Source organism: Ambystoma mexicanum, chromosome 1q (genome assembly GCF_040938575.1).
Source record: "Ambystoma mexicanum isolate Mex_15411 chromosome 1q, UKY_AmexF1_1, whole genome shotgun sequence".
Lineage (NCBI taxonomy): Eukaryota > Metazoa > Chordata > Amphibia > Caudata > Ambystomatidae > Ambystoma > Ambystoma mexicanum.
The window spans coordinates 626727353-626740796 of NC_090922.1; the positions used below are offsets into that span (position 1 = coordinate 626727353).

General features: G+C 45.0%; 1 protein-coding gene across 1 annotated transcript in view; it reads left to right on the forward strand.

Annotated features, from left to right (window-relative positions):
• The first annotated feature begins 535 nt into the window (after positions 1–535).
• The window catches only part of LOC138534052 (tumor necrosis factor ligand superfamily member 18-like), a 38930-nt gene continuing 26021 nt past the window's right edge, over positions 536–13444 (forward strand). The window contains exons 1-2 of the mRNA XM_069641192.1: positions 536–1516; positions 8688–8730. Of these exons, the coding sequence (XP_069497293.1) occupies positions 1331–1516; positions 8688–8730 (229 nt within the window). The 5' untranslated portion in view covers positions 536–1330. The remainder of the gene's footprint in view (positions 1517–8687; positions 8731–13444) is intronic.

Sequence of the window (13444 nt, forward strand, 5' to 3'; positions counted from 1 at the left end):
AGGTGAACACTAGGGGTTGCCACTTGAGAAATGTGCATGCTGAGTAACCCAAAATACATGATTGCAGGGTAGAGTGATGCATTGTTCCTGGTCCCATTTGGGCCACGAGCAGAACCCTTTAATACACGACCCTTGTTGGACCTTAAAGCACTGGGGCCAAGCAACATACAACACGTGTCTTTATGCAAATGAAAGGGCAGCCTCTCGGCAAATAACACAAACACGAACTCAAAACAAACGCACCTGCCGGGAAATGGCGGTGGGACTAAGTATCACTTTTGGGATGTACGGAAACTGTCCGAGAGAAAACCCCCTTCGCCTCTCTCTCTCTCTCTCCCCGTGTGAACAGCCGCGGGTTGCAGCTCAGAAGCTGCGGATCTGGGTCGGCCACATGGTCCCAGGCGCGCGCGCTCCAGGATTCCCCGGGTTTGCTTCTGCAATCTCGGTCGAGGGAGGCCGAGCCCTTGGCGCGCTGCCACGTGAAAGCTTGCACTGTTGCCGGTTTCGCGAGACTGTGATGAAATAGAAAGCGAGACTGGAAAGAGAGAAATCTCAACAGCCCAACACTTTCCACTATCCCGCCTGCCTCCCCTACTTAGCAGGCGCGTGTGGGCGGGCGTCTGCTTCTATAAATTCCCCGACTGTCCAGGGATGCTCAGGGCAAGCTTTCCTCATCAGGATAACTCAGCGCTGCAGTCACGGTGCTCCCGGCTCCTTCCTACCTCGTTGACTGGCCTCTCTGCTAAATCGTTTAAGCCGCTGGAGCCCTTTTACTCTCTGCTGCCCCGACTAGCTGTCTGCTTATAGCCCATCACTGGACATCTTGCTGCGTTGCACCTTTGGCTGTGCATTCGTGGATTGCACTGGTGTGGCCCTTTGGAGTCCTCAGTAATGTGATTGCCTTGGCCCTTTCACTCACCAGTTCATTGCATTATTGTTATCCCGGTCACTGCACCTTTGTCAGCTGCATTGTTCTGAGAGTGGCAGCTTCACCCCATTGCATCATATGTCCGTGCCTGCAGGCTCTGGAAGAGCGCCTTCTCATGTACCCAGCATTCCTTCCTCAGTCCATTGCATTGCTGTGAGTGCTTGCATTTATTTGTCAATTTCAGCTTGCCCTGTTGCTGTTGATCCACCCCCCCCACACCCCTTCTTCAGGCCCTTGCATTACTGTGCATGCTTGAGGTCCTCAAGTCATTGCATCGCCTGCGGCTGGGCTCATTCCATGCATCACTCCGGATGACTGCTGCGCGTCTGTAATTCTGCAGCCAATTGGCTTCAAGGATTCTCTGCGTCCCGTGCTGGGTGTGTGTGCCTTCAGCTGTCCAGGATGAGTAATTCCCAAGTGGAGAGACATCCCAAGGAGACAGAGATCTTCATCGGTGACAGTGGGACGCCGCAGGCAACCCACGCCAATCTTAGCTGGAAGCTCTTGCTCTTCTGTGCCTGCATGTCCCTGGTCTTGGCCGTGCTGGGGACCACAGTGTGCAACTTAGTCTTCTTCCCAAGACAGCAGGTGAGTGGCTATTTTTTTTTTTTTTCATGTTACAAGAGGAAATGTGCATTTCTTCAAATAAATATTTACCGTTACTGACTCGAACCCCTCCTCTCTACCAAAGTTTCTAAATGGTTATTCTGTAGTCAGAAGTGTCACCAATATTTGAGAGAACAGCAAATCTAATGGAAAAGGTTGTACGGATCTTTCTTAACTGGCAGGGTTATTGCGTCTACAAGCCCCTCTTATTTGAGCGTGTCACTGCCAATGCAGAAGGGAGCTTGACCCATGCCAATCAGTGCTTCCAAAGCCACGTACAGAAGGAGCGGTCTAGGCCACCCCCCGTGGTCACAATTCAAACCCCTTTGGACTCCAGCTGAGATTCTGCCACAGACACAGCCAGCAACGCGCCCACATCTAGGAATGCCTATTACTCTGAGGGCTTCATGCCAGAGAGCACAATATATAATTGAAGTGCTTGAACAGACCCTTGTAAACTCAGGGAGCAATTACTGTTTTGACTTCAGTGAAGAATTGCATTCTTTTTTTCACTGATCCGTGCCTATACAGAATGGGAACATTGCATGCGGCGCAGGACGATTTGGCGCGGACCGATTCGCTGCGACCGCTTCAGCGCAGGAGACATTTGGGCGCGCTCATTTTGGCGCGCCCAGTTTCGCGCTGGAAGGTTTCGCCGCTGGGATCTTTTGGCGCGAGGGGCCATTGTGTCAGATTTACTGAAAAATGAAAAATTAAACTCGTGATTTACTTTCCTCTGACATCAAAAATGAATCGCGTGATTTACTCTGCTCTGACATCATGGACACACACACTGGGCCTTGCCGCAAAGCAGTCTGCCTTAAGCCTTGCCACCGATTCAACTCCCAGCTCAGGATGTGTTTGCCTCTGTACGTTTCAAGAACTGGAATCAGGCGATCTGAGTTCAAATCCCAGCATCCCCACTGCAGTAAATTATGTGATCTTCAGCAAATTACGTTAACTTCCTATGTGAAACTGGCCCATCCTTCTTACCCGCCCAAACACTGCAATGCAAATTTACCACAACAGGCTACAATATTGTATGTTTCCCATTATAGATGTATTTCCTCTTTTTTGCATAAAGTCGCAAAAGATTGTGTAATAACAATTGCGTAAAGGCCTGACCAGATGAAGGAGGAAAGTGGTAACTGCACAGTATACTCGTCAGGTGCTAAATCCAAGGTCAAAATCCATTCCCGGCTTCTAAATTAGGAAGCGTTATGTGATCCTGCACGGATAGCATTATTTTCCAAATCATTATTTGCCAAATCATCCTGCTCCGAACCTGGAAGCCTGTAGAAACGGGTACTGCGGGTTGGCGTGCCTTAAAAATGGCTGTCATTTACTGGAACCCATTCCAGGGAGATCCAGGCGGGCATGTGAGTCCGGGAGCCCCTATCTAGCATAGCCTCACGATAGAGAAGTTGCCCCAGAGGGGGTGATCAGAACTTGCAGGAGATCAACGCACCACCTCCACTTAGAACTGCAATCAAAACACAAAAGCCCTAAAAGTGAGCAAAATCCCTCTACAAAAACGTATTTCACTGGCAATAGAGTAAACGGAATGCTTATTCACGCCAAGTTTGAAGTTGGTACGCGCACAGTATGTCATAGTTGCCCAATGGTGGGAACGGATGCAATGGATTATGCAGTAGTGTGTGTATATAAACAACTACAGCTGCACTGCCTTCTTGATTAACGGTGATGTTCCACACACTTCACGCCAGTCACTTGACCCCAAATTCTTTTCAAATGCAACACGTTGACAGGCTCAGTACCGGTCAACGTGCTACATTTGAAAAAAAAAATGTTTTTAAATTTGGCGTGAGGGAGTTTAGACGTGGCTACAATGTCAGCCACGTCCAAAAGTCCTTCGCGCCAAATCGGCGGTGCCAGAAAGGCTTCTGCGCTGAAATGGGTGCGCCGAACTGGCCACCGCGGCAAAGCGGTCGCACCAAACCGGCCCACGCCGAATTGGCAGCACCAAAAAGGCGTGCACCGCATTGCATGTAAATCTGTCCACCCTTCCAAACTTGCATTGTGCATCCAAATCTTTAGGAAGGATCCCCTTCTGATTCCTCAGAGGACGAGACCTATGTAAACGACTTTTTGTTTGGTTCGGGAGAACCATTTCATACATTTATTACTATTAAAATAATCAATAAATACCGCCGTGTTCGTATGTAGCTGGAGCAGCTACTGTATATTGCATGGTCCAGTATCTTGTTCAGTTTTCAAAATCGTTGCAAATCAGCTGAGAGTAATCCATTGTGTAGTCACTGATTTTAGCAGACCACATGTTTGGTCTTAAATTGGTTCACTCATGTCAGTGTCTGATATCCTCAACGTATATTCACAAACGACCACAACCCATTATTCATCTACTTCAGCTGCTGTAGGTCTTAGTGCTGAATCAGATCCTTATTGTAAACTAGCAGACATATCTAAGCTGTTTTTGTCTAAATTTGAGATGTATGGATCTGCCAGATTCCTCCCAAAACCTCCAATGGCGCAAGGTTAATTTGATCACAATTTCCTTTCTGTTATCCATTTTCTGACTCCAAGTTTGAGGCTCCAGAATCTAAGAAGGATTCCCACCTCACTGGCGCATGTGCACACAGAGCTAGTCCTCATTAGAAAACACACCTACAATAGGTAATATGGTAGCTTAGAGCAGCTGGGCCCCCGGCTTCACAGTTACGCACAGGCAGTGCACGCTTTGGAATGTTGCCAACCAACCCTTCAAATACACCCACTGCAATGGAGCCAGCGCCCCCCCCATGTTGGAGCTAGATTGGTGGATCTTGCTGGCCTGTACCCTCTAATGTTTTTCTGTGAATCCATTCATTCCCAGCACCACCATTGATATACACTGTGTGATTGTGGGCAGTGTTGATCATGTCCACCCCTTGTGCACCAAGTGAATGAGCACACTCAGTCAAACAGTTATTGAATAGAGGGGGCTCAGCGGATGCAGAAAAGTATCTCTCGCCAGAGCGGGGACTTGGAATGGTTTTCAGTCAGGCTCCTTCTCCGATCCCCAGAGCCAGGCTGTCAGACACAATTCATCGACTCTTTAAAACAGTTGCTGCCAAAGCACATCCCATCTGTAGTGTGAGCAGCGTAAATTATGTGGTTTGTATAGAAGGTAAGGATGGGGAAGGTTAAATATATGCCCACAAAATGAAGCCAAATTGGCTCCCTTGGATAGGAGGCTAAGGTCACATAGAATATTCTGCAGGATTGGGATGAGAGTGTTTGTGGAGACTTCACGCTGCCATATGTCACGTGTGCTAGTTTATTCAGTCCTATTTTTACATCGTATTCTGGTACTTGGAATTTTCCATTGTAAATGAAGAGTAAGTATTAGAATTCAAAGAAGAAAACATGATTGGAGGAGCTACTCAGGTTTGACACGGGCAACTTGAGACTTCTTATTTAGGTCCTAGAAAGACAGTGATGGACCCTTGATGAAAACCAAGTAAAAATAAGGGCGCCTGGCGGAGTCCTGATATACCCAGGGGGGCACATAATAAACAAATAATTAAAAATAATCAGGATGTGAGATCCTACAAATCAGCAGGCTATGCTTTCGATAAGCATGAAAGGCTCAAAAAGAACAGACAATAGTGATTGAGTTTGGTGGAAATACAGATAGGGTATTTACCTCTTTTGTGTTGAGGTACAGAGTTCCACCTAAAGGCACAGTGGTATACAACAGTTAGAGGAACATGTACTTATACAACAGTGCACCCGGGACATAGGGTGGTCCAGGGTACCGTAAACACGGGGTGTACACAACATAATCTAAAAGACATTCACAAAAAAGGGTATTTGCAGTTGTGTCACTGAGGATCGACACGGGTGTGTTTCGGCCAGGAAGGCAGGATTGTTGCCTGGATGATATTGGCCTTCTTCAGGATGAGCACCAAGTGTGGTGTAGTCCGTTTTGTCTGTGAATAGAGAAGGATTTGTGAGGATCTCGGGGTCTAATTGTGTTATTTAGTGTTTCATAACTGAGGCCTAGTGTTGCCATATCAAAGGACAGCTTACCTACTGCTGTGGTAGCAGTGGTGATGCTGTACAGAATCATCCAAGGGAAAGTGCTGGATGGTAGGTGCACGGAATGCACTGGGGGAGCCGTGGGTTCCTGAGGTAACGATTTGGTCAGGATCCAGTCGGCCAGATGAGGGCCTAAAAGGTCCCTCGTCTCCCTGTGAGTGAGTAAACGGATCAGTGTAGAGGGCACTGAGTCTGGCAGCGTGAGAGCTAGATTTGAGCAGTTCCAGTAGTTTCAGTCCTCCACCGAGACCGTCCATTCGCGGAATGGCGTGCACTACTCCCATTGGTCCTAGCACCTCCCCCACCGGTGCCATTGGCCCAGACACCACTCTGGTACTAGCTTATTAGCCAAGCGGGTTGCATCTACCTGCTACAGCTACCATTACAGCAGCAGATTCCCCGACGACGCATGTTGCTCTCACGGCTCGCGGTAAGTGCCAAAATCTAGCTCTCACACCGCCAGAGTCAGTGCCTTCTACACTGATCCGTTTACTCACTCACGGGGAGTCTACGATAGCGGTACCACCTCCTTCTCCTTGTGGGCCCTTGTTAACATTTAAGGTATGATGTGCACAGCAACCACAGGTTGCTTTTCGCCCCCTCCTGCGCACTGTGACCCATTTGTAGAACACAGACGCACCACCATTTCGGACGCACTTCTCTACATAGGCACTACTTTTGCGCTATTTTATTTGATTTTAATGGGTCGGTAATACCCTCCACGCCCTATATCACTTAAGGCAATAGTTGACATCATGTTGCCGACACGCCCTGGAGCGTCCATGTATGTATGGCATTCACCACGTCCTACAGTGTCCACCAAACCAGGGACACCCTCACCCAAGTCCTAGACGCTGGTACCAATGCTTTATACTCACATCCATTGTTGGTCTTTTTCAGACGAGGGACCTTTTTAGGCCCTCCTCTAGCTGACTGGATCCTGACCAAATTGTTACCTCAGGAACCCACGGCTCCCCCAGTGCATTCCGTGCACCTACCATCCAGCACTTTCCCTTGGATGATTCTGTGCAGCATCACCACTGCTACCACAGCAGTAGGTAAGCTGTCCTTTGATATGGCAACACTAGGCCTCAGTTATGAAACACTAAATAACACAATTAGACCCCGAGATCCTCACAAATCCTTCTCTATTCACAGACAAAACGGACTACACCACACTTGGTGCTCATCCTGAAGAAGGCCAATACCATCCAAGCAACAATCCTGCCTTCCTGGCCGAAACACACCCGTGTCGATCCTCAGTGACACAACTGCAAATACCCTTTTTTGTGAATGTCTTGTAGATTATGTTGTGTACACCCCGTGTTTACGGTACGCTGGACCACCCTATGTCCCGGGTGCACTGTTGTATAAGTACATGTTCCTCTAACTGTTGTATACCACTGTGCCTTTAGGTGGAACTCTGTACCTCAACACAAAAGAGGTAAATACCCTCTCTGTATTTCCACCAAACTCAATCACTATTGTCCGTTCTTTTTGAGCCTTTCATTATTATCGAAAGCTATGTACACTAATTGAACTATAACACTTGTGGTTTTCTGAAATAAACTCTTCTGTTCAGAACCATAGCCTGCTGATTTGTAGGATCTCACATCCTGATTATTTCTGATTATTATACCCTTGATGAAAACGTCCTTACTGTAAGCAGCGTGACGTGCAGCGCGCCATCCACAAACACTTGTTAATCGTCATATGCATGTAGTATGTATGTGACGTATACAGTGAAAACCTGTCTGGAGATCAAAAGACCACTGTGCAAAGGGAACACGTCCAGGTGATTACAAAAAAGGTGCGTGTGGGGTGCAGAAGAGAACGGTAGGAAGAAGCAGGAAGGGCTGGGGCTGTGGAGCTCCGGAGTGGAAGTAGGTAAGTGATACACTCAGTGGAATAGCTTCCATGGTTATCAGTGGCTGCACATAACCTCCGATTTAGGGTTTTTCAGGAAGGTAGTGCTTTTCAGTAGTTAGATGGCTTGTTGTTGGATGGTGTTTGCTTGATGGCTCCGAGCCCTGTGACTCTGTAGGTTGGATCGCAGGCTGGTTCCAACTCTGGCTGTTTCACACCTTTGTTTATGGGCTCTGAGAATCCATATTTGCAGCAAGTAGAAACTGTAATACATTAAGCACATGAAGGATTCCAGTTGTCAGCGATAGCTCATTCCCCATGGCGAGGGAAGGGAGATGATTGCATGTCAATTTCCTTGCAAATCTGTAGAGTAAAACGCGCACCTGATCTGCTCAATGGAATCAACTTGCAACTTTCAATTGCATCACTGTTTAGCCCATCTGGTCCTACAAAACGGGGGCACGCTTATGCAAATCAGTCTTGGTCCCACCCAAAAAGAGGCAGTCTAGCCCAAACTTCTAAGCCACATCTCTTCTGCATAAAAACAGAAGCCCAGACATGTCTTAGCCTGCTTGAACATCATGAATGAGGTCCAACTTTGGAACCGGTACTCTGGACCACTCTCTACTCAATTTCTTTTGACCCCATGTGTGCCATCAACGGGAGACAACATATGCAAATCAGCCTGGAACCCACTCAAAAAAGTCCAACCCAAACTGTTAGGTCACATTGCTTCTATGCCAAAGCACATGCATCTGCACAAAAGGGGTTAGGGCCTGGTAGTTTTGGCATCTGCACAAAAGAGGATGTGGCCTAGTAGTTCGGCATGGGCTGTTCTCATTGGGGGTAGGACCAAGAGCAATGGAACAGAAGAATTAAAAACAAGACAGTGGTAGCTGCCCAGAGGCAATTCCAGTAGTTATTAGTAATTGAAACCATTCCATCTATCACTTGTTGGCATTGAGTTATACCTCCACCGACTCTGTATCCAAAGCTTTTAATTTGTGTGGGGTGGCAAGGGAAACTCGCCCTGCCAGCAGGATAGTGCCCAATAGTGCCGTCGTTTGACCTCTATGTAGCCTCCAGACTGGAGGATTTTTTGGGCTACTCGCTAGCACACACTTCTCTTAGTTTTGGCAATCTGACTTCAACTTGAAGGAGGTAATGCATATGTGTTGTTCCAGATTTAAATATGATCTCAACCCACTTGTGATTCTCTTTCCAGGTCCGATCTGTCTGCCTGGCCCGTGCAACTAATCCCAAGTCTTGTAAGTCTGCACCAGTGATTCTGAATCGTTAAATCCCTGTAATAATATGCATACAGTAAACAAGCGCATTTTGTGCTCAGCATTCCAGACTGAACATGATTGGTTGTATGCTGTTGAAGCAAAGATACAGATTTGTATTCCATACTATAGCACGCTGCAATTGAGCTGCACATGCAAACACATTGTTCTTTGTTTTAGCTTACTTCATTTCACTGGACCGACATGTGTAGTGATTCATACCACGGTACACTATGGCATCGCCCATGGACTTTTCTATACGTCAGTACATTATTAGTGAACTGTCGATAGAGAGATCTGTTGTTCGGTACTTTAGTACCTCGTACTTACTCTGCAAAAACAGACGTATTGTACTGATCAATGGTGCTATTATATATCACTCATTAAGTACATTGCAGGTGCAAATGTGCATACCGTACTTCGATACACTGTAATTACGCTGCAAGTATATATGTGTTCTTCTATGTGTTAATACACCATTGCTAAAATGCAAATGTACACAGATTGTCCTATACTGTAGTGCAGGCTATTTACATTGCAGATAAAGATATATTAGGATTTTCTTTAGTATAATTACACCGCCCATACGCCTCTATTTTTCTTTAGTACATTGCAATTGTACTGCAGATATAGAGCAGATATAGAACCTGATTCACAGAAGCATTTTATAATGGCGCCATCCCATAGGAAAACACTTCTTGAATCAGGCCCGTAGAGTTATTTTGCTATTATTTAATATACTGTTATTACTGTTCACCTCTATACTTTTATCAGGGGTGGGGCAGCTCATCCATAATGGGTGATGGACCGGACCCGCCAGTACGCTCACCCATTATGGAGGAGCTACAGCTTAAACTGTCAAAGGGAAACAGTTTCTATTCCCCAGCGCACATGTCTATTAAGACAATGCAAGCCACAGGGTTTGCCTCCCCATCTTTGCATGGTCCATTGGGGAAGCAGGCTTGAGAACTGCCCCTCTAAATGAGCACAGAGGGCACTCCTCTGCCTCCGCACACATTCTGACAGCATGAGGCAGTGCTTCAGGAGCACTAGACTCCTGCGTGAATGTGCAGCAACCAGGAAGCACTCTTTTCTCCCTGGCTTCTGGTTTTGCTGTGGGAGATGGATAGCTTTCATGAAGGTGCCGGTGGTGAGGAGCATCCAGATCAGAACAGAAGGATAAGATTAGTTTTAAAGTTGCGTGTAATGAGTGTGTGTATATTGTATGGGTGAGCGTGTGAAAAAGAATGTGGATGGTGTAGGGGTGCGCGTGTGAATGGAGTGAGTGAATGTTGTGTGAATTTGTGTGTGCATGTGCTTGTGTTTGCTGGACCAGGGCACTGATTATTTGGGCAGAAAGGGGAAAGGGTGAGGGGAAGGGAGTGTTATATTAGAGCATCATGCATTTTCTTACTGAGTATTTATGGTAAAGACTGGCATTATTTTGCTCAGCCAGTCAAGTTATTTCTTACATTGGCATGACATGTTTTACTGCGCATCTATAGTAAAGCAAGCATAATAAGTGTTATTACGCGTCTAGAATGGTATTTTGGTGCAGCCAGTATAGCAATTTCTTACTTTGGCATGGCATTTTTTACTGGGCATCTATGGTAAATCAAGTATGATAACTGTTATTACGTGTTTAGCATGGCCTTCATTGGTGCAGCTACTTTGGACGTTTTTTTTTAATTGTGGCATAGCATTTATAATAGTACAGCCAACAGAAGTATGTTCTTACTTGGGGATATTGCTATCTAGTGGCAGGGCTAGCATGGAGATGTTTTCTTATAGTATCCTTACTGGTATTATGCATAAAACAAGCATATGTATATTCTTATATAAGAATATTGGCATATATTGGTACAGCCAGCATCACAATATTTTTATTCAAGCATATTTTGTAGGCAAAGGCATCATGAAAATGTGTTAGGAAATGCTCTTGTGCATTGTTGTTGACTTGCATCTGTTGACCTTCTTCATGATCTACCCTACAAAACCAATTGCAAACTGTTTTCCTTTGTATTCAGTTTATCACAGAAAGTGTGCTGCATCATTTTAAGCCATTATTCAAAACATTTCACAGGGGAGAGACTCCACTGGGTTGCTCAGGCATATTTGTGGGAAATATTTGCGCCCCGCCAATTAAAAGATTAAGCAGCTGTACACATTCGACAGCGAACAGCTAAAATCTCTCATGAGACCTCGAAGACTGACAAAAGAGAATTTCAGCAGCATTTTCTTAGATTCATCCCCCCCCCACCCCCAACAGCAAACTAAACCCTGATTATTTAGAAATTATTCTTCAAGCCATAGCTCTGGAGTTGGAAAACCATGGCCCAGGCATCCTTGAAAAAACAGCCAAAAAGTGACCAAATGGACAATTGATATGGTTTAGAATTATTCACTTTTAGGGGAGAAGGGAGGAAGTAGGACAAGAAAGGGATATCATCCAATCAGAAGGAGGACGAAATGCCATTCCTTTGAAAGGCAAGAGGTTATCAACAAGTAATACAAAGTGCCAAACAAAGGCACTATGCATGTAGAATCTGTGAAGCCCAGTATAAAAAAGAGAACTCTGTTTAATGCCCCAGAGAACGTAGTAACTCCGAACAAATCAATGAAAAAATAAATACTACACAGGAACTGACAGCAGTTATTCCGAATTTCGTCATCAATAACATTTAGAGAATACAGCAGATACTGGACAGACGAAAGTACCAGAAGACTCATCCTAAGCCCACCACTCCTGAATGGACCAATCCATGTTTCAGTCTAACAGGAGCACTTATACCACCCAACCGACATAAAAGGACCCCCCACTTAAAACCATGGCTGGGGAAGAGGATGCAGTGCTGCTATTAGTAGACCTTTCAGCAGCCTATGACACATTAGAAAATACAATTCTATTTGTTGGGCTTGATAACAACCAGAGCACAGGAAGCAAGGGTGGTAGTTACCAAACTTTGCTTTAATGTATAGAAACCCCTCCTGTTAAGAAGCCCGGGCAGTATATCAGATCTGGAAATCCCATTTAATTGGTCAGGTGCTCTAGGAACTCAACCTACACCTTCAAACACAGACACAGGAAAACATGGGAATCATCTTTAATTTTAATTTTAATTTTAGACAGCAATTCAGGACTCTTTCCAAAAACACTTATTCAAATCCCCCACCCTCCAAGATCTCCAATCGTTTTTATGGACTGACTACATTACCAAACTGATGCAAGCAGTAAACTAACTGGGTAAGTTAGATTACCTCACAGTTAATACTTGGGTCTTTCCAAATATTTTTAAGTGATCTCCCGCCATGGCACTGAAGATTGTGCATGCTTGAACATGTGATACCAATAAATATGGGTACTCAAGAACTTGAACATGCTGGGCCTGTGGAGCAAAAGCTTAACAACCCCCTGAGCTATAACCGCAGATGTGCAGCATTTCAGGCAAATAACCAATTCACGTATAATGGGGAATCAAAAAAGACAAACATACTCAAATGTTGGCTGGTATAGCCACAATGTTTGAGTATAGAACACTGGCAGTGACAGTTTTCAATTCTGCAGAGAAACAGTAGCTACAGCGAGAGTCCCAAATGACTGTACATTTGCTACATTGCCAATCGTTTATCCTATTGCCAGCAGCAAAGGAAGCACACTGCTTCAGAACTAAATACATGCTAACCGATTCCTTATTTTAAATGTTCGTATGCAAACAGCTAAGCTTCAGCTGTATAGATACAACGCCCAATGTTGTCAGAGATCCTACCAATTGCCATTTTTGTCCAATGGATTATCCACAAGGAAGACGTGGAAGGGGAGCTCTTCATGTTTGAGCTGGCGGTGTTTGTCAGTTTTGTCGATCTTTTTATATCTATATGTCTGTCTGTTTTTGGTAGCTGTCTGTGTATATCTATGCATCTATCTGTAGGCCTGATGGCTGTCCGTTAGCATATTTTGTTTATCTGCCTATATCTATCTTTGTCTGCTTTGTCTACATCTGGATGTGTGTGTGTGTGTGTTTGAGTATATAGCTGTCTCTGTTTATGTATGTGTTTGATTTCTGTGTCTGTGTTTGTCAATGTATTTTTAAGGCATGCTTATTTGTCTCCATAACTGTGCATGTGTCTGTATATTTGTTTTTGATAGTTACCAGTTTGTCTGGTATCCAGTCATTGCATCAAATACAAAGCATTGAATGCCAAAAGCATCCAAAAAAATGCATCGAAAAAAGCATCAAATGCATTTTTTTCAAAGGTAAAGGTTTTATTTGAATTATAATGGGTTTTAAGGGGTAAAAAAACGTGGGTTGGGGGACCCCCCCATAATAAAAAAGAATAAAAATGCATTTAGATGCTAAGGCATTTGCTGCTTTGGCATTCGATGCAATCACTATAAACTGTTTGTCTGTGTGTCGAACTCTCTGGCTGTGTCTGTCTAATTATATCTTCATTTCTTTGGCTATCATAACTTTTCTGTGCCTTGTGTGTGTGTGCATGTGATTTCTATGTTTGTGTGGGGCTTTCTAACTATGTTTCTCTGTTTCTGCCTCTACATATTCTGTGTTGCTCTAACAGGCTCTATGCCTGAGCGGGTAACTTAGACACCACTTGTGTGAATCAAAATAAGCATACTCTAGAAAATGTAAACCAATCACTTGTATTACTGTATTCGGTAAGGTAATGTGGCAGAGCAGAG